Source organism: Urtica dioica, chromosome 12, assembly GCF_054948205.1.
Source record: "Urtica dioica subsp. dioica isolate 48M chromosome 12, U.dioica_male_clone48M_v1_H2, whole genome shotgun sequence".
In the NCBI taxonomy this organism is placed as follows: domain Eukaryota; kingdom Viridiplantae; phylum Streptophyta; class Magnoliopsida; order Rosales; family Urticaceae; genus Urtica; species Urtica dioica.
The window spans coordinates 16,700,725-16,721,238 of NC_142767.1; the positions used below are offsets into that span (position 1 = coordinate 16,700,725).

The 20,514-nt window shown below is 34.6% G+C and overlaps 2 protein-coding genes and 1 pseudogene across 3 annotated transcripts; 1 reads left to right on the forward strand and 2 right to left on the reverse strand.

Moving 5' to 3' along the window:
- Positions 1 to 883: 883 nt before the first annotated feature.
- LOC149379650 (Protein kinase superfamily protein) lies at positions 884 to 5,726 on the reverse strand. 2 transcript variants are annotated; one of them, XM_089602484.1, is made up of 7 exons: positions 5,216 to 5,726; positions 4,191 to 4,875; positions 3,439 to 3,718; positions 3,233 to 3,340; positions 2,152 to 2,430; positions 1,928 to 2,071; positions 884 to 1,293 (listed from the first exon to the last, which is right to left on the reverse strand). In XM_089602484.1, the coding sequence occupies exons 1-7, from the start codon at positions 5,526 to 5,528 to the stop codon at positions 1,105 to 1,107; spliced, it is 1,998 nt and encodes a 665-aa protein (XP_089458610.1). In that variant the 5' UTR covers positions 5,529 to 5,726; the 3' UTR covers positions 884 to 1,104. The 2 variants fall into 2 exon arrangements, with proteins under 2 accessions (XP_089458610.1, XP_089458611.1); XM_089602485.1 differs by having other exon boundaries at positions 5,280 to 5,416.
- A 5,653-nt stretch (positions 5,727 to 11,379) lies between these two features.
- Positions 11,380 to 14,044, forward strand: LOC149379651 (cinnamoyl-CoA reductase 1-like). The gene is made up of 5 exons (XM_089604048.1): positions 11,380 to 11,532; positions 11,625 to 11,787; positions 11,856 to 12,010; positions 12,762 to 12,910; positions 13,879 to 14,044. The coding sequence occupies exons 1-5, from the start codon at positions 11,380 to 11,382 to the stop codon at positions 14,042 to 14,044; spliced, it is 786 nt and encodes a 261-aa protein (XP_089460174.1).
- A 4,328-nt stretch (positions 14,045 to 18,372) lies between these two features.
- On the reverse strand, positions 18,373 to 19,077 carry LOC149379652 (subtilisin-like protease SBT3 pseudogene; annotated as a pseudogene).
- Positions 19,078 to 20,514: the final 1,437 nt, after the last annotated feature.

The window sequence follows — 20,514 nt, forward strand, 5'->3', positions numbered from 1 at the left end:
CTGTCAAAAAAAGTTTTGAAATGTAAATTTAGTATTTTGTTGAAAAGTTGAAACTTTAACTATTTTGCTAATTAACAAGTTTCAAAGGGATATTTTGTATAATTTTTCCTAAAAAAAAAAGAAGAAGAAGTTGAAAACTTGTAGTCATTAGACACGTAATCTTTTTTTTTTTTTTTTGAGAAATCATTAGACACGTAATCTTGAATAGGCTTTAACTTGATCAACGTTTTGATGCTTATCACGAACGTACTTAAAAAAAAAAAAAAAATGTCTACATATGACATTATTATACTATTTATTAAAGTATTATATTGACAGTGAGTGAATGCTTCATAATTGTATAACATTTATAAAAAAAAATTGTATAACATTTCTCTCAGAAAATTTATTGTATTAACATTTATTCGCATTTCACAAACAATTAAGTAAATTATTCAAGTCAACATTATTAACATATTCTATTGGACAGAATCAACAGAAGTAAAAAAAAAATTAAAAACCTTTTTTTATTTTTCCTGGTCAAATATAGAGCTGGGTATACGGCTAGCGCTGCTGATCATTAGTTGCCGTTTTCGCTGACTCGCCGAAAAAGGAAAATATCCAGAAGGAACTGAAATCCACATACTAATTATCACGTACATGTACATTCCGCTTCTATTTTAAGTTCACAATTTATCTGATTTGACATTTTCTATTGTGAGTACGCACGTGGGGTTTTAGGCTTAGCTCTTTTTTTTTTCCCACAATCCCAAAAACATCAACAGTGAGAACGAGAGAAGAGTTCTTCGAGTCCAACTCCAATGTAACGAATTTAACGACTTCTGATTCAGTTCACTAAATAATCGTTTAGATTCAGTCACCTCTCATCATAGATATATATATATATTTTTTAATACTATTTTCTTCCATTGCATAATAACTTGGTAATGTACAAAATTCTCAGGGTTTACAGAACGAGGAAAAAATAATTTTTATTAATAACAGCTTGAAAATATATAATGATAATACACAAAAAAAAAAAAAAAAAAAAAAGAACATGGCAGTCGTGTGTGTGTATTGTAGTAATGATGTGTACAAAAACCAAAATTGAAGGTGTAGGATATCTCAGCATGGATTGGACCAGTAAATATGAGAAAGCCATGGATGTTGTAATGCTTCTTTGGCTGTTAGACGATTCTGGGGGTTTATCTCTAGTAAGCTTCTAACAAAGTCAATGAACCCGATATCGATGACTCCAAGGTGATCCTCAAACGAACTTTCTTCTGGAATTATGCGTTCCAGTTGGTCTGTCTCCTGATTATTATAATAATGTCCATATTTGCATGTAAATTTAATCATCAAAGTCCACACCTTGGAGAGCGCTATGAAAGTAGAATTCTCAAGTATTCCACATTCCCATTAAGATCTAGTTTAGAGGGTCATCATGGGATTTGGAGAGAGAGAGTCATGAAAATGATTTTTTTTTTTTTAATGGCTTTTGATATGGAATTATTTGGGTTTTTTTTTTTTTTTTGTCCATTAAGAAAATAGTCAACTTAAACGTTTGATATTGCTAAATAGTCTACGTTTTGTAAATCTTAGGTAAATAACAACTTTCAGACGTAAATAGCCACTTCCATATACCAAACATTTAAGTTTGCTATTTTCCTAATTTTCTGTTTTTTTTCTCTCTCTTTTCATGAGCATGTATTTTCTGCAACTTCAAAATTCGATTTCGAAACATGTAATTTTAAGATATGTCATTGCCTATCTTATTGATCAAACACAAGTTTTTAAGAAAAATATCGAACGAAAAGTGTATATATCTATTTTAATTTGTAAAGAAAGTGCCAAAAATATAAGTTCAGGGAGGAAACTTCCGAGAAAAGAAGGAACAGGGGTCAAAATGTCGACACCGTATTTTCCAAACAGCCAAGCGGAAACTAACCTCGTTCACGTGATAGAGATCGAACTCTTCAGTGAAGTACTTGCTTGTCTCTTGCCCTCTCTCCAACATGTCCACATCGATCGGACCAAACATTCCAATCATCCGAGAAAGAATCGTAACAACCCCTTCATTTGGAAATAGCACCTGTTTCATCGTGAAAAGAATATCTATAGAAATCTATAAAATCGGCTTCTCTTATGAACCAAAGGAGAAAGAGAACATACTTCCCCGGAGCACAGCTCGGCCAAAACACAGCCAAGAGACCACATGTCAATCTTCTGGTCATATGGTAGGCCTAGGATGACTTCGGGGGCTCTATATGAGCGAGATTGTACGTACATGCACAGGTTGTCCGACACAAAGCAACTACTTCCGAGATCGATGACTTTTATTTCGCATCTACTGTAACTTTTTATCAGGATATTCTCGGGCTTCAGATCGCAGTGAAGAATTCCCAATCCGTGCAGGAATTCTAGCGCCTCCAAACACTGCCGTGTCACAATCTGTCGGAAAGGCAATTCAACTTTTTTAACTTAAATGAAAAACAAGACCATCAAAAATGCCTTGCAAACTCTCAGCGCTAGAAAATCTGTGTTGTGCAGTGTGCCAAAAAAAAAAAGGTAAACCTGACCATACCGGAGGTCGTTTAAACCGCGGGTTAGGTCTTAAGTGGCCTTTTCTAATTACGTTTTGTCCAATTTTTTTTTTAAACCAGTTTCAAAACGTCCAGTCCGGTTTCCAATATTGAAATCGTGGTTTAGGCCAGACTAAGTATGACTTAACATGTTAACTGTTAGCATGTTATAATAAACAAAAAATTAGGAAAATAGCCAAATTAAACATTTGACATTGCTAAATAGCCAACGTTTGGTAAATAGCCGTAAATAATGGCGTTGCCTAATATATGGAGGTGGCTATTTATCTACGATTTACGTCTGTAAATACATGAAAATGACTATTTACCTAAGATTTACCAAACGTTGGCTATTTAGCAATATCAAGCGTTTAAGTCGGCTATTTTCCTAATGGACCCTATATTAAAACATACGATAATTCATTTTTTAAGCTACTTTTCTGGTTAAATTTGAAAAAATAAAAACATATGAAAAAAGGTCTGAAACAAGACCAAACCAGCCTAATATGCTTTAGTCCGGTTTGATTTATTTTCTTATTTGGTCGGTTACGGTCTCAATTTTCTAAACAGTTAATAATAGTCCAGTCCGATTTAGAGGCCAGTCTGAGACCATGACTTAAAACACTCAGACATGCACAAACAGAAGTAGAAGGAATTACTAATTTTCACACCTGCAATCTTCTCAACGTAAAGTAGGCTTCTCCGCCAGATTCTTGATTGAATTGCTGAAACTCGTACAAGTTTGACCGGAGGAGCTCGCAAACGATGAAGAGATGCTCCTACGAAATTTGATCGACAAGAGAGCATTAGAGCAGCGATTTATCCGAAATCCAAAAAGTAGAAACCAAACCGAGAATGAGTTTCGACTGATATATACCTGATAATAGAAGTAATCGTAGAGCCGCAAAATGTGCCGCTCATCGGCCGGGTCGTGCTTGTTGACGAGCTTGAGAAGCTTGATCTCATCCAAGCTTTGATCAAAGAACTCTTTGTCGTTCTTTATGATCTTCAAGCAAACATTGACACCGGTGTGAAGGTCGCGCGCCTGAACCACCTTGCTAAAAGCAGCAGAGCCTATGTACTCCGTCACATAATATCTACCGGCAATGACCGTATTTATCACGATTTCAAAATCCTTGCTCGCTTCAAACCCAGTCCTGTAGACACCGTATCGCAAATAACAATCTATTTCAAACTGTTATATAACCAACTAATGATAAAGCATGAACAAACAGATTTGACGTGGAAAACTCTTGACGAAAAAAAAAAAAAATCTACGTGAACAGGGAAGAATTCTCTGTACTGAAAATTGGTACAATAGAGAAAACCCTGAAAACAAAGATTGTGGGAAAATTTAAACAGGTTGAAAAAGCCTCAACCAAGCCTATGCTTCTATTAAATACAAATTATTGTTCGAAAAATAAACAGGTTGAAAGAAAGGAACGAGCAATCCTATTAAATCCTGGAAAAGTAATCACTTTTTGGTTTGCACTGCGAGACTTTCGAGCCGGGCCAAAAGGAATTTGGCTCACGGAATCTAACACAACGGGCTATGTCAAAAACACCAATATACTAGCAAGTATCAACTCTTTATCTGGAACTATTTTCCTCTCTGATTTCAAAACGAACCTGTTTTTTCGGTGAACAATTCTGAGCTCAAACACTTCGTGTTCTTCCTCGCAAGCTGAATAAAGTGAAACCTCATTGCCGGCCTCATCATCTCCGTCCTTGTTCGTCCCATCCTCGGGCTCGTTCACGATCTCTTCATCCTTGGCGTCCCGATCTCCCAATTCGAACGTCGTGTCAATACCCTTCAACACTGAATTTTTCTCAGAAACTTCGAATCTTTCGTTCCACCAATTATAAGTATTAGAATCCCCAACATCGAAATTCTCCAACGAACTCCGTTTCACACTCGAGTATTTATGTTCTTCTTCTTCATGCTTCTTTCTTTGGCCAAAGTGATGATAGTCCGAGCCGGGTTCTCGGTTCGCGGTAACAGTACTAAAATCACATGTCTTGTCCAAATAATCAGGACTTAACAATTCTGATGGATGATGATTTAGATCACTCTGGTTGTGTAGTAGATCGAGGGTCATGATGAACTTGTCCTCTGTGGGACAACCCAAGAACTCGGGTCCTTCAAACGAGGGAGTCACGAAATTTCCGCCGTCTTTCTCGTTGTACCAAAACAGATCGTTTTGCATATCGAAATCGTGATAATCGCGTGCTGTGTCAAATTGCGACATGTCGTCCGAAGAACACTCTAAATATCTTCGACTAGTCAATTTAATACCGTACGGATTCGTGAAATCTGGAAAGAAGATGAAAAAATTGCTCTTTTGTCTTAATTTCAAACAGAATTATTAAAAAACAAAACTCAAATATATATATTTATTTCATCAATAATGGATAATCATCACAAGTCAGGTAAGCTCTTTATCTCCGTAAGGTATCAGAATCAGAAACTTTGTATCTTCAATTTAAATTTAAAAGTTCTGAACTGATCAGCGTGAGCGGTGTGAAATATCGACGAGCATTAAGACTTTTTAGTACTTTCCGACTAAGAAATCTCGTTTCCTCTTCTTTTTTCCATGAAAACAAACCAAAAACAGAATTCAAAAACATCACAACAGAAATTTTTCTAAATTGACCTGAAGAGCAAATATCCGAAGTGGAAGAGCCCAAGCTAACGAACTCATCCTCCGAAGAACTCACCGAGCTGGATCCAGAGAATCCTTCACAGGCGACGGGAACCTCAGCAGACCGCCGCGGAATCGCCGGAATTCTCACCGGCGGCGGAGGAGGAATCATCGGGAAAACGAACTTCTCGTAATTGGAGCAGCCTAGATCGGCTTCGCTGAAGTTTTCGGCCATTTCTGCCCTGAGAGCGGACTCGGAGTCGGCCAGGCCGTTGGTCCTCAGGAATCGCAGCACTGAATCGACCTCGGAGGCTGAGACCGCCATTGACGGAGAAGGTCGGAGAATAGGACTAGGCGAGAGGAGAGAAGTAGAGAGGTCTGAGTGGCAAACTCGGTAAATAAGTCATGGTTCGGTGCTTGCATGCTTGGAGAGCAGAGACAGAGGTCGTGTCTTACCAACTGAAAATTTGAGAGCTCTCTCTCTCTCTCTCTCTTTCTTTTTCGCTTTCTATTTCTCTCTCTCTCTCCGGGGGGGTTTTTTCGGGGTTTTTAGGTTTTGTGGGTCCCAAAATGAGATAGAATCGTCGTCATTCTTCGATTGGAATTTTCGTTCTATTACACGTGGGATTGTGGGACCGTGCTTTTATGACTTTTATATTTTGCTTTTTTTGTCTTTTTTTTTGCTCACCGACGGTGATTTTTATTTCTATTCCTTTTGTGGTAGGTAATTAAATTAACTGTTAGTTCTCTTTCCTTTTTTTTTTTTTTTGTATTTAGGTCCTATATACTTAAATTCTAGCATAATAAAGCATTTACACCCTCATCGTTGTTGAGTTTCTGCTTGATACGATTTTTTTTTTTTTTTTTATGTTTACTATGGATCGGTGAGACAGGTTTTTACTAGAGATTTAAGGAGTATTAATTTACTTCAATTTCCGGAGAGTGTCTTGGAATATATTGCGACAATTTCTACAAATAATTGTAAAGTAAGAGATGAGAATAACATAACTAAACAGTAATTAAAAAAAAAACACATAATGTGGTATTATAGTTTGGTAAATATCACTTGATCTTGTTCTGTGAAGAAAAAAATTCACTAATAAATCAAACACATGAGAACATGACTTTAGACTCGACGATTTCATCATCACTAGCTAACTAACATAAATCCATTTCTATGACCCTAATTGAGCATCTCATGAATCCGATAAATTTTAAATATAAACGAAAACAATATCCTTGCAAAAAAAAATCAACTTATTCGAGAATTCAACTTAAATAAATATGTATAAATCACACACGCTCTAATTTATTTTTGGGAGAGACTCATTATTCTTTTTCAACGACCTTTTTTTTTAATTGTCAAGAGTAAAAAACGACTTGTATTCTTGCTCTTTTCAACATGTACTCATTTCTCATACAAGTGTTCATGAGCAATTCTTAAAATTATTTGAACTATCATATGTATTAAAAAAAAATCAAGATTATTTTATTTCTTATTTTAAATATGAAAATATATATTTTTACATACTTTCCTTGTTTGAATTTTTTTTTGTTCTTTATATTTTCATTTAATCTTAAATTTAGTTGTTTACGATTTTATTTATAATGATAAATAAAGATAGATATTTATGAGATATTTAAAAATTAGAAATATTGTGAAAGATATTCATATATTCAAGAAAGATATTGTCCGTTCAATCACTGTCTCGTGGTGGGAAAACTTTTGGAGATTACCTATTCCTCCGAAGGTGAAACTTTTTCGCGTGAAGAGTGTGCAAATGGTGGATTCCGGTGCGTACCAAACTTGACCGCTGCCCTTTATGTCTTGGAAGTCCGAAAACCGTGACTCATGTGTTTTCGGGTGTCGTTGGACCCGAAAGGTGTGAAAACTCGCGGGCTTCGGAGACGTGGGTAAAGATATTTGGGGAGAGAACGCCATTAGCATATTCATCAACGTCTTGAACACCATTGAAGTATGTAAATTTGAATTATTGGTTATCTTGGTGTGAGAAATTTGGAACCATAAGAACAAGGTGATGATCGGGAAACACAAGTGGTCTCTGAAGGCTTCCTTGATGACTATAGAATGGCTAACACGGCCACTCGACCCGAAGAGCAGCAAGGACGAGGTCCCAAGGTGGTCGCCGCCAACGATGAGTCACCTCGGTGTGTCGATGTGACAATTGACGGATGGGAAGGTCGGTTTGGTACCGAGTGTGTTCTTCACGATCATAGGGGCTTTGTCATTGCCTCGGAGGCAACGGGAAGTCCGGTTGGTCTTGACTCTCGGGGTTGACCGAGTAGTGATCCAATCAGATTGTCTTGCGGTGGTTTGAGAAATTAATTGTGGTGATACTCCTACAACATAGTTGGGAACGATTTTGGAAGACATTAAGGTATTGTATTTAAATTTTTTGTATTCTAATTTTTGCTTTTTTCTCCGTTCTTATAATGTTGTAGCTGACAATTTGGTCCGATTTGTGCTTAGAGTGGGTTCAGCTGTACATTGGTCAGGGATTGTCCTATTTTGCACTATGAATGAGGTTTTAGTGGACCAAAAAGCTATTTTGTAATCACATTATTCTTTTGTCACTTGAGTGAGAGTTTTTTAATGATTTTTTTTCGTGTACTAAAAAAATTTAAAAAAATGAACTAGAAAGATCCAAATCGTTTCAGGTATAACAATTGTATAGGATTACCAGCTTAACAAGTAAAACCTAATGCAAATTAGTTGGAGAGTCTTATTTTACAAAAATATGACGATATAACTTGTACGCCAAAAATCACCCAAGATTTTGAGCCACACTACAAAATTACAAAAAAAATTAAATCACCTATGTTCTATTAGTATGGTAGAAAGTCAAACATGTGCTCTGGGACCACTTGTTTTCCGTAATCAATGTGCCTTCTCTATTTTTTTATTTTATTTTATTTTGCTTCGAATGTCCTTTCTCTATTTACCGTTAAGAACACTTTTTTTAAGAATAATTTCAAAGCCAATGAAAACATTTATATTTCTATTTTATTTTTCATATTACATGATATGAAAGCGCGTAAGTGTAACTAGTGTATCTTATGACTGTCGTCACATCACTTTGACTATATTACTAGACCCATAGGTTACGTTTAGTTGTATGACCCAGAGACATTATTTCATATTTTTCGTCAGCTCTGTTAAAAGTCATTTCCATATATAGTTAATATTAAATATATCAACTGATACGAATATATCTTCTAGCTCTAAATTTTCAAACGTTTGGCCGAACTTTTCTTTTTTTAAAGGCCGAAGTTGTTTTGAATGATACAAAATCTATATCTTTAAACTGTTTAACGGAAATTAATTTAGAAAAATAGATCTTATGGACTTACTATAAAAAAAAATAGAATGGAAAAAAATTCATAACTAATAAACTGCTACGTTTCGTGAAATTTCATTATCATGAATAATAAAATCGTACCACACCACCTCCTGTGTGGTGGTCGTGGGTTCAATCTCCACCGCAGCAGCAACAAAGCTTCATTAAAAAAAAAAAATAATAATAAAATCGTAAGTTCTCCGCACATTACAGACACAAATAGTTTTAATCATTGTTTTCCATGAATCGTGATTTTCGATACAACAATTTTTTTTTTTTTTTAAAGTGACTTAATGAGATATATTATTATTATTATATATATATATATATATATATTATCAATATATTAAGGTTAGCATATTTATTATAATAGGGTTTGAATGCCAAATTTGCACACGGACTCAAAACTTCAATTGAGTCTTTCTCAAATAAAAAAAAAATAAAAAAAAATAAAACTTTATTTAAGCTTTATACAATATTTTAAAGATTACTCTTCTTTCCGGTGGTTTATGATTAGATTTGGTGACTGACAAAGCTGTACAACAAAGAGAGAGACAACAGAAATAATGAACATAATATTTAACGTAGAAATAGATTAAAGACGTTACAATCTTAGGGTTGGTTCAATTTGTTACAGTTAATTATTTCACTGACATGTGGTTGAATTGAGGTTGAAATATATAACGGGTAAGATCTACTTTTCATGGGGTCATTGAATGATTAATACGACCCACCGCACATATAATAATTTTGTTCCTTCAAACCATGTTCTAACTTCTCTTTTTTGTTCTTTAATCTTTGTTATAAAGAGACCCACACTTCCTTTCTTTTTCTTTTCTTTTCTTTTCCTTTCCTTTTCTTTTTTGTGTATTGTTGCTATTCTTTCCTGTGTGCCTTTATATTATTAACCTTTTGTATGGTAGGGTTTTTGTGTTTGTTTTGGATTTTGAAATTTTTGAATTTATAAGCCTAAGCTATCTTCTGGCCAGCTTCTTTTTTGAACTTGTCATAAGATGCACTACACGCCAAAAATTGTTTCAATGATGGGAATTTAGCTTGAAAGGTTGAGACGTGAGATTTAAATTTTTAATGTTATATATTCAAAGCCAATCACTATATGACTTAGCAGCACAAACTAATTATGTATTTATTTAAATTAAATGAGATCCTACACATTGCTGTTTCGAGTTCGAGCTATGAGTAAGATGATATTTTTAGTTGGATGGAATGAAGTAATAATACAATAACATATATAAATATGAATGATAATGTAATATATTAATATTACATTAATATAATATTATATATTGTAATACATGATATTTATTACCAATATATAATATTATCCCATCATCTCGTATGAATTTCAAAGCTCTTTTGACACTACCCATCTTGCAGAAGTCAACAAATGTTGGACCGATAATTTGATCCCCGCATCGAACTCCTTTTTGTAGAACGTCTTGACGATGTCGGCCGTTGCAATGCCCAACACATATTTATATGTTTGTTTATGAAAATCAATTAGATAATGAAAAATTCAATGAATTAGTAAAAAAAAAACCACCGAAAGTCTAAGAATTGCTAAATAACCAACATTTTATATATTTTTTTGTAAATAGCAATCTCAATTTATTTACGGCACTAAAAAAATAAAAATACCAAAAAACATTCCCGTCTATTTTGAGTTTTTTTTGTCTTTTTGAGTGCCGTAAATAAATTGAGGTTGCTATTTACAGGTAATTTACAAAAAGTTAACTATTATATAAAATGCTATAAGTCAAATGGTTATATAACATGATTATGATTGTTTGTGATTATAACATATATAAATATAGTTGCATGTCCGTCCGGTAAGAGTCCATCCAATCTATGGCTTATGATTCTTACTCGATACTCAAATGTGACAATGTTCAAAAGTGTTTATAAATAAATAAATAAATAAATAAAAAGCACTCATTTCCATGATCCAATTTGTAGTTGGAGACTGTTGTTGTTCCGAACTATGTAAAATCAACAACAAACACAAATTATGTGGGAAATTCATTCGAGATTATGAGAATTTAAGTTGAAAGGGCAAGACATGAGATTGAAATTTTTAAGAATAAATTACTGGAATGCCCCCTGAACTATGACCCGAGTCCACAACTGCCCCCTCATAAAAAAAGTGATCGTCTGTTTACCTTTAATTCTTATTTTATATCGAAAACAGTCATTTTGTCGAATTTTCTCTCATTCTGTTATGTTTTGAGGGTAATATAGTAAATGTAGTGATTTCATTTCTTTATTTTATTTTCATTAGATGAATTAATTCCTTTTTTACCCCCTGGACTCGTACCTCGATTTCATTTCACCCCCTGGACTCGGAATTGTTGCAGAACTAATCTTAGAACTTAGACACGTGTTACAACTTGCCACTTCCGTCAGTATTTGGACGTTAAATTTAACTTTTTGATGACGTGTCAATATTTTAAATGATATAATATTATTTTCTATTATTTTAAATACTTTTAATATTTAAACAGATTAAATAATTAAATATTTTTTTATTATCTCTCATCTCTCTCTCTCTTTCTTTTCTTCTTCCTCTCCTGGTTCTCCCCCACATGCACACCTGCAACATCTTCTCGACTCAGTACCACGCCGCCGCGGCGATCGCCCGAGACTCCGCCGCCGTGTTCGCCTGGAAGGGAGAGACTCTCCAGGAGTACTGGTGGTGCACGGAGAGGGCTTTGGACTAGGGTCCCGGCGGCGGACCGGATCTGATCGTCGACGACGGAGGCGACGCCACGCTGCTCATCCACGAGGGAGTCAAGGCCGATGAGGTCTTCGAGTGGGGGTCTTGAGGCCAAAGTCAAGCGTCTCGTCTACGTGTCTTCCGGCGCCGCTGTGGGTCTGAACCCAAACTGGCCAAAGCACAAGGCCATGGACGAAACTTGCTGGTCCGACCAAGAATTCTGCAGGGCTACCAAGGTAATAAAGAAACAGTTGAGTATTGCTGTTAGTTTGTGCGCTTCATAACACATAACTAATCATGGACATGCCTCAAAACACGTGTGATTCAGAACTGGTATTGCCTTTCTAAGACCCAAGCAGAGAGCGAGGCGTTCGAATTCTCGAAAAAGACCGGGCTCGATGTCGTGTCCGTGTGCCCGACCCTGATTCTGGGACCCGTTCTTCAATCCAACATCAACGCAACCACTCTGGTTCTTCTCAAGCTTTTCAAAGGTAATGCGCGACGATTATTTCAAAGCCAAAAGCAAGAGCGAATATACGATTATTTGTTGATGTTGCAGAGGGTTACGAGACGCTGGAGAACAAGCTTAGGTCGATCGTGGATGTGCGCGATGTGGTCGGAGCGCTTCTGATGGCGTACGAGAAGCCTGAGGCCCAAGGAAGATACATTTGCACCGCTTATCAAATCCAAAATCGGGATTTCGTCGCCGAGCAGGTGTGGGTGTGGGGGAAAACCAGGAGAGGAAGAAGAAAAGAAAGAGAGAGAGAGAGAGAGGAGAGATAATAAAAAAATATTTAATTATTTAATCTATTTAAATATTAAAAGTATTTAAAATAATAGAAAATAGTATTATATCATTTAAAAATATTGTCACGTCATCAAAAAGTTAAATTTAACGTCCAAATACTGACGGAAGTGGCAAGTTGTAACACGTGTATAAGTTCTGAGATTAGTTCTACAACAATTCCGAGTGCATGGGGTGAAATGAAATCGAGGTACGAGTCCAGGGGGTAAATCCTCATTAGATTTGTTGAGACACACCGCTACACGGATCGTCGCTGCCAGGCTGGCGAGGTGCGCGTCGGACTGTGGATTGTGGCGAAGAAGAAGAGGGCTGAACGTCAACCATTGATTTTCAACGATACACAACGTCAACCAAACTTAACAAGAAATCCATCAATCCGCACTTAATCATCCAGACCCAAGTGTCAATTAGGAGGTAAAAATTTTAATTAACAAAGACCCATCAAAACACACAACCAGAATACAAGTTCAGAAACAAATCCATCAAAATACAAAATCGAACCAATTTCTCAACATAACTCGCACCAAAGTCACTCCAACCCATAACAAAACCAACAAATCCGCTCAAAATCGAAAACCCTCAAATCAAACCCTAGAAATCGAATTTCAATTTTAGGGTAAATCGGTTTCTCACCTATGTTCTATGTTCTGCGGAACACAGCTTCCTCGGCACTCTCTTCCTCTCTTCCCGGCGATCTCTCGGTCCGGGGTCCTCGGCGGCGCGCGGCGGCGGCTCTTTTCCTCGGCGGAGCGCGCGCGGGTGGTGCTCGGTCTCGGTGGCTTGCTGTCGGCCGAGCTTCCTCTTCCTCAGTCGCTCACTCTCTCGCTCTCTATTTCTCAGCCGCTCGCTCTCTTTCTCTCTTGGCCTTTCTCTCTCTCTCGCTCAGCCCTCTTCTTCTTCTTCTTCCTGAGCGATGACAATGACGTTGATCATTGTATTATTATTTAATTTATTTGATTGATCATTTGATTGATCATTTGATTGTTTATCATAATGTAAATGGGAATAAAAAGTTCTTTGTTGTATTCAGTAAGTTCTTTTTCATTCATGATAAGTTCATTAAGAACATTTTAGACATTACACCAAGAAATAAGCTCACGTGGAAAAAAATCCGAGCAAAAACATAACAGAATGAGAGAAAATTAGACGGAATGACTGTTTTCGACATAAAATAAGAATTAAAAGTAAACAGACGATCACTTTTTTTATGAGGGGGCAATTGTGGACTCGGGTCATAGTTCAGGGGCATTCTAGTAATTTATTCAATTTTTAATGTTATCTATTCAAATTCAATCTATATATGACTCAACAGCACAAACTAATTATGTATTTATTTAAAGGATTAATTTCATTTTTGCCCCTTGAACTTTTTGATGAATCACAGACTTTGTCCCGCTTTTTGTTTCGTAACAACCGATTACCATCAACTCTTTTACCTTTTTCAAAACTCATCCTTCCGTTAATGTTTCTAACAGAATTTGACACTTGTCATTGTATAAATGAGTTTAAACATAAATTTACCAATATACCCTTAAATTTTGGGCGTTGGCTGAAAGGCAACAACAACAAAAGCCAAATATATATTAATTTTCTTAATATATATATATATATATCTATATATTATCTTCTTTTTCATTATAGCACAAATCGCTGCACCGGCGTCCTCGAATACGTATTTTGCTGGCCTGCGAATCCAAGAACAGAGACCAAATCAAAGAACAAAAAAAAAAAAAAAAAAAAAAACAGAGCATGGCCTCACACACACACACACACACAGAGAAGCCGATGACCCCGAATCCCGATTCGCGGCCACTCTATGGCTCTCTCTCAACAAAAAATACCTCAACCTCTCCGACAAAAAACCGACGCCTCTCCTCGAAGACCTCGCCAGACAGCTCTCCGTCCTTCCTTCCCCCGGTGACAGCGACTTCAATGTTACTTAAAACGAGAGAGAGAGAGAGAGAGAGAGAGAGAGAGAGAGAGAGAGAGAGAGTAAATGCTAATATTAAATGTTAAAAAAATTAAAAATGTCTTTTTTTTTACGATTTTACCCAATATTTTAGTTAGATCCGTTAAATATTTGACGGAATGATTAGTTTTGAAAAAATTAATAAAGTTGAAGGTAATGATTGTTACAAAACAAAAAACGGGATAAAGTATGTGGTTTGTCAATAAGTTCAGGGGGCAAAAGTAAAATTAATCCTTATTTAAATTAAGTGAGATCCTAGACATTGTTGTTTCGAGCTCTGTGTAGGAATGACGTGTTTAGTTGGATGGAATGAAGTAATAACATGATTGTTTGTGATTATAACATATATAAATATGAATGATAATGTAATATATTAATATTACAAATGTTATTAATATAATATTATATATTGTAATACATAATATTTATTACCAACATATAATATATGCACATTATTTATATTATACTCACGTAAATTTTTAATTATAATGAATTTAAATATAAAAGTTTTAACCCACTATTAATGTGTGTGTATGTGTGTATATATATATATATGTATATAATTCGTTTTAACTTGGGTTAGTTAGTTTATAAAAATTAATTGTCTTGAGTTTATCTAAGATTATCGAGATATAATTATCTTAAAAGAAAGTATCCGTTGACAATTATCATGATTATGTTTATGTATTTTATTTAATAAAACAATTTATTATAAACATATAAAACTACCAATTTTATAAAATAAAGTTTGGGGTTTAAGATATAGACAGATGAAGAGACGGAGAGTAGGTTCTTCGTGTCATTAAAAAAATCAACATTGATTTGCAAGATAATTATTTTATATCAAGAAACGAATATTAGGTGATGACAAACCTACTTAATCTCTCAAATAAAGTGTCAAGAAAATCAAGCATATTTTATGCGTCGAGATGCTTTAATGTAGAAGCGTTGTACCTTATCCCTTCTTTCAAGGAGTGGGACTGGCTCTAATTTTTAATGCTTTGGGCAAAAATGTATTTTCATTTCACTATGTAAGATATCAAGAAACATTATTCCGTTCTTTGAAGTACGAACCGCAATTTTATTGAGATTCAATTATGTTTGGATTTGCAATAAGAAAATCATCAGATATTTCTTCTCATTGATGTTCCTAATCTCAGTGATCATTTGGTTTTACACGGAACTTGTGAACTAAGCATAATATAATGGGAATGTAGTTACGTAGATGTTTTTGTCATAGGGCCGTTTTTCCGTCCGACTAAAAGATAAGATGTGGCCCAACCCATAAAACAAGGACCTCAAGGCCCAAATCTGAAAGACAAACCAAAACTCAAGGCCAACTCCAATTGCCAATTCAAGCTTGAGGCCCTAAAGCTAACCTAAACACAACACAAAGAAGAAGGGAAAACCCGACACCGCCCCGCACTCTAGTTTCAAAGTCTCTTGCTCCTCCTCGAGTTTATTGGCGTTATAAATATCCCATTCAACCAAAGTGTCATGTAAGTTCTCCCACCTTCAAGAATTATGACGATATGATCTCTCTCTCTCTCTCTCTCTCTAGACAAGAGCCTAGAGTCTGAAAGTGCGTCGAGTGCAATCGCGTCGCGCCCCTCTTATTCATTTGCTTCTCTTTTATGGTGGCGGAGGATGCATATCAATTTTTGATGACCTTGACCGACAATCAAATTTGAAGAATCTGCCACCTTTGGTCTTATATACTATCATAAAGTCTGTCCCTAAATCGAATCACGTGAGATATTAAATATTAATAAAAAAGATGACAATAACAATGTTTTAGTTAAAAGTTAAAACAATTCAGAATGATAATCAATTGATTGAAAATTATGATACGTCCAAGAATAGTTATTGTAATTATAGTTTCTCCTCTACTACGTACTATTATTTATGCATAAGCAGAGTTAACTTTTTCCATTTATCTTTTTGTGTGATGTTTAACCATTCTTTTCAAAACCATGGTTGTTTGAGTAATCGAAGGTAGTATCTTGTTTTTTTTCTAAAAAGTTGTTTAAACTGTTTAGGGACCCCAACTGTTTAAGTAATATGGTCCCAAACTGAAGAAGAATTTGGGCTGTTATAATACGATGATTAAATTTTCGGGTCTCATGTAGTTAAGCCTAGTTGCAAAGAAGAAATGATTTTTTATTTTATTTTTTTATATATAATTCTTCATTAGGATTATGTTAAAATGATGACCATTTAAATTTTTGTTGACCAAAATCCATTAATTACTTATATTTCCAAAATTATAATTATTTATTGACGTATTTGTCAATAAATAATTGTATTTATCGACAAACATGTCAACAAAATATGTATTTATTGATAAATTTCATCATAATTTTGGAATTATAAGCAATTAGTGAATTTTGGTAAAGAAATTTTTTTAAATGATCGTAGTTACCATTAAATATTGAGAAATTATACATTATAGGCCACTAAGTTATACCTCACTTAAAAAATAGCCATACTTTTGGTTTTGGATCTCTTAACTAAATAGCCATATTCCTTAGATCTTGCATTAATTTACGTCTGATTTTACTGTTATACTCTTCATATGTTTTAATTTTTTTAAATTCTCATATTTAAGTGACTATAATTTTTAATTTTTTTTCACTAAAATAAATGTTTTCTATTTTTATGCTAATTTTAAATTAAGTTGTTATCTTTTTTGTAATTTAATTGAGTTGATTTTTAGGTACTTTTTTTTTTTAATTGTCGATCTTTAGATTAACTAAATACAAATTTCCGTTCTTTCTCTTTTTAGTTTTTTTCTTCACTTTATTGGTGTTGACCCAGATTTATTTAGGCAGCTTTTATTAGTATTGAATTTCCTAATTTACATGTCTTTATCTTTAGAGATTTATAAGTAACTAGGTCACGTGTAATTTTGGATCTAGTCTATGTTTGACAATTTTTAGGGATATAACCAAGTGGCTTATGTGGCAATAATTAAGGTCTGATTTGCCCTTATTTATTAACAAATTCGTCACTTTCTCTCTCCTATTTTTTTTCAAATAATTTTTTTACATCAAAACTTCAAAAATTCGTATCTTTCTCATATGAACTCGAAATTGAGTGATTTCAGATCCTACAAATTCGTGGCGTCGAGATCTTCAAAAATAGACCCATTGTGTTTGATGAAAAATTATGTTTAATGCATCATAGTTACGTTTCCATTTTTTTTATAATTTAAAAAATTGCCAGTTATTTCCATATTTAATGTAGTAACGTGATTTTTCTACATCTATGATATTAAACATGATTTTTCATCAAACACAATGGATCTATTTTTGAAGATCTCGGCGTCACGAATCCGTAGGATTTGGAATCACTCAATTTCGAGTTCATATGACATAGATATGGTTTTTTGAAGTTTTTATGTAAAAAAAATGTAGAAAAAAGTAAGAGAGAGAAAGTGACGAATTTCTTAATAAATAAGGGTAAATCAGAATTTAATTATTGCCACATAAATTTGTTGGCTATTTCCCTAAAAATTGTGAAACATATGCTAAAAACAAATTTCATAGTTTCATTTTGGCTATTTCGCTACACTACCCTTATCTTTATAAACGTTATTTAAAAATAAATTGAACATACTACCAAAGAAGATATTAGTTTTTCCTTTTTTAGCTAATATAGACTCAAATATGATCCTTTCATAGACGCCATAATTAATTGACGTTGCTCTTTTTCAAATCTTTCTTCAAAAAAATTCCCCTATTGAACGTTCAAAATTTGGTGGCGATTCCAACTATGATTTTTAGTCCAACAAATAAGAAAATGATTTATCCTTGTTGATAAGAGAACCAAATTGCAATTTACAAATACATATTTAGACCACAATTGTGACGCAGTTTATTAACAAACATAAAATTGTCAATATATAAACAAATATGCAAACAAACATATATCTTTGTCAATGAAAAAAGAAAATACAAATAAACGAGTTCAATATGATATCTCTTAGAATTTAACAAACATATCTAATGTTAATATCCAAACAGAAGTTCAACATGATGAGAAATGAACAACAAACGTATGAATATCAGCCAATGTAAAACATTCTATTTTTTAATAAATAAATGAAAAAAAAAAGATAATTTAGAGACGAAGCAAATACTTTGTTTATAAACAAACAAATTCATAAAAAAAAAATATATTTTTTAAAGGGCAATTGGCGGCATAAATACCTCAACTCTTCGGGTTTATACACTTTAATACCACATCTTTTTTTTTCGCGGCTAAAATACCTAACGTTGGTTATTAGCACCATCGTTAAGTTTAAAACGTGAACTGCTGACGTGGACTCTAAAAAACAATTAAATCGACAGAAAAAACTGAATAAAAATTTGAACAAGAAAAATTCGCGTTCCCCGGTATGGTGATCAACCCAAAAGACGGACCTACGGTGATAAAATACGCACAGAGCACCGAATCCCCAGCACCGAAACCTTCACCGTGGAACTCGCCGGAGTTTTCACCTTGACACCGTATGGCGGGACCGTCCCCAACGTTGGTCACGACCCTCTTGAACTTCACGACCCCAGACTTGTCCGCGGTCTCGCAGGCCGCCACGAAAGACGGGTAGTTCAGATCCAAGGAAGCCCTCGAACAATTATTGGCTTTCGTCCTCGTGACGGCCGCGATTTGGTCGGCGGTGAAGTTGAGAGCGCACATGAAGTCCACGTAGTCCTGCGGGGCCGCATCGTAGACCAAGCCGGGATCGACGGCCCTGTTGGGGTCCACGTGGCCGGACCCCATTGCCAGAGGCGAAGCCGGGCGGTCGAGCAAGTTGTCGATGATGGGCTTCCCTGTGTTGTCGAGCGGGTTCGCGGTGGTCATAATGGCGGACTTCACCGCCGCGGGGCTCCAATCAGGGTGAGCCGATTTCAGCATCTCCGCGACTCCGAAGATGTGAGGGCAGGCCATGGAGGTTCCGAAGAGGATATTGTAGTTGCTCGAGATCGCCACGTTTCTCCCGAGCATGGCGGTCTCGACGCCGGGGACCCAGGCGGCGAGGATCCGGGCAACGCAAATTTTTCTTGTTCAAATTTTTATTCAGTTTTTTCTGTCGATTTAATTGTTTTTGAGAGTCCACGTCAGCAGTTCACGTTTTAAACTTAACGATGGTGCTAATAACCAACGTTAGGTATTTTAGCCGCGAAAAAAATAGATGTGGTACTAAAGTGTATAAATCCGAAGAGTTGAGGTATTTATGCCGCCAATTGCCTCTTTTAAAAATTAACAAACAATGAAGAATACAACACAACTCAAACTTCCGATTATTCACAAACAACCAAAACATCAAAATCGTTCATTTTATCACTTATGCAAAAAAAAAAAAAAAAAAAAAAAGGAAGCAACCGAAATCTAACATCAACAACAAAATACCCAAGTTTGTTTTTTCAATATGAATATAAAATAGTATCGTCCATTTTCTTATAAACACAAAGTTATAAAAAATGGTAATACAATGAACAATAATAATAAAAAGGAGAGAATGAGTTAATTGATTCACCTTGAAATTGAAATTGATTTTAAGTTTCTATTTTTTTTTTTTGTTTTAGGTGATTTTAAAAATAAACAACAATTGCGTATATCACTGACTTTATTACCGTGTCTTCTGGAAAACCAAAAGAGTGTTTGTTAATGTACCATATTTAATAGGCCAATCAAATGTTGATAGTTAATTCCACAAATCTCTAATTTAAGGTGTAATAAATACAATTTTTTTTTTATTTTTTTTATGTATAACTAATCTGAATGTATATTTTTTTTTAATTTAATCGAAGGAAAGGTAAATTAGTCATCTTATCCATACTTGACTAGGTAAGCGGCTATTTACTTACGAGTATTGAAATTATGATCATATTGCGATAGTCCAAAATTGAAATGGCTATTATGCTTCAATGCCCTTAAAATTTTTAGCACAAAACAAAAGCAGACCTCATAGTGTCATCTGAACCACGTCCTCGAGGGTAAACGAATTATTATATGTTATTATATTGATACGGGGAAATTCCATAAAATCATAATTCATAAAATCTTCATATTTTCAAGTATTTAAAAAACACCTCGTGATTTGAATTTCATACAATTTTTCCCTTATTCTAAATAAAACTATAAAGATGAAAGAAAACAGAAATGTAAACAAAAAATAAAGTCAAATAAAATTATAAACAACAAAAATATAATATGAAATATAAGATATTTGTAGAATAGAAAATAGAGAGATTGATTAAAAAAACCTAAATAGACTAATAGATTGATTAAAAAAACCTAAATAGACTAATAGAGAGATGAAATTTGGAAAGAGTACATGTAACTTCCACTATTATTGAATTTGTGGAAGTTTGTAGTGTACAACGCATTGTAAATAGTATACAGTAAAATTTGAGTCTACAATAAAATATACACAACTAA

Coding starts and splice junctions, on each gene's coding strand:
- LOC149379650 (XM_089602484.1), bottom strand. CDS start 5,528: ATGGCGGTCTCAGCCTCCGAGGTCGATTCAGTGCTGCGATTCCTGAGG. Junction 4,876..5,215: donor TTCGGATATTTGCTCTTCAG/GTCAATTTAGAA, acceptor TCTTCTTTCCAG/ATTTCACGAATCCGTACGGT. Junction 3,341..3,438: donor ACGATTACTTCTATTATCAG/GTATATATCAGT, acceptor CAAATTTCGTAG/GAGCATCTCTTCATCGTTTG.
- LOC149379651 (XM_089604048.1), top strand. CDS start 11,380: ATGAGGTCTTCGAGTGGGGGTCTTGAGGCCAAAGTCAAGCGTCTCGTC. Junction 11,788..11,855: donor TCTTCTCAAGCTTTTCAAAG/GTAATGCGCGAC, acceptor TTGATGTTGCAG/AGGGTTACGAGACGCTGGAG. Junction 12,911..13,878: donor GCCGAGCTTCCTCTTCCTCA/GTCGCTCACTCT, acceptor ACACACACACAG/AGAAGCCGATGACCCCGAAT.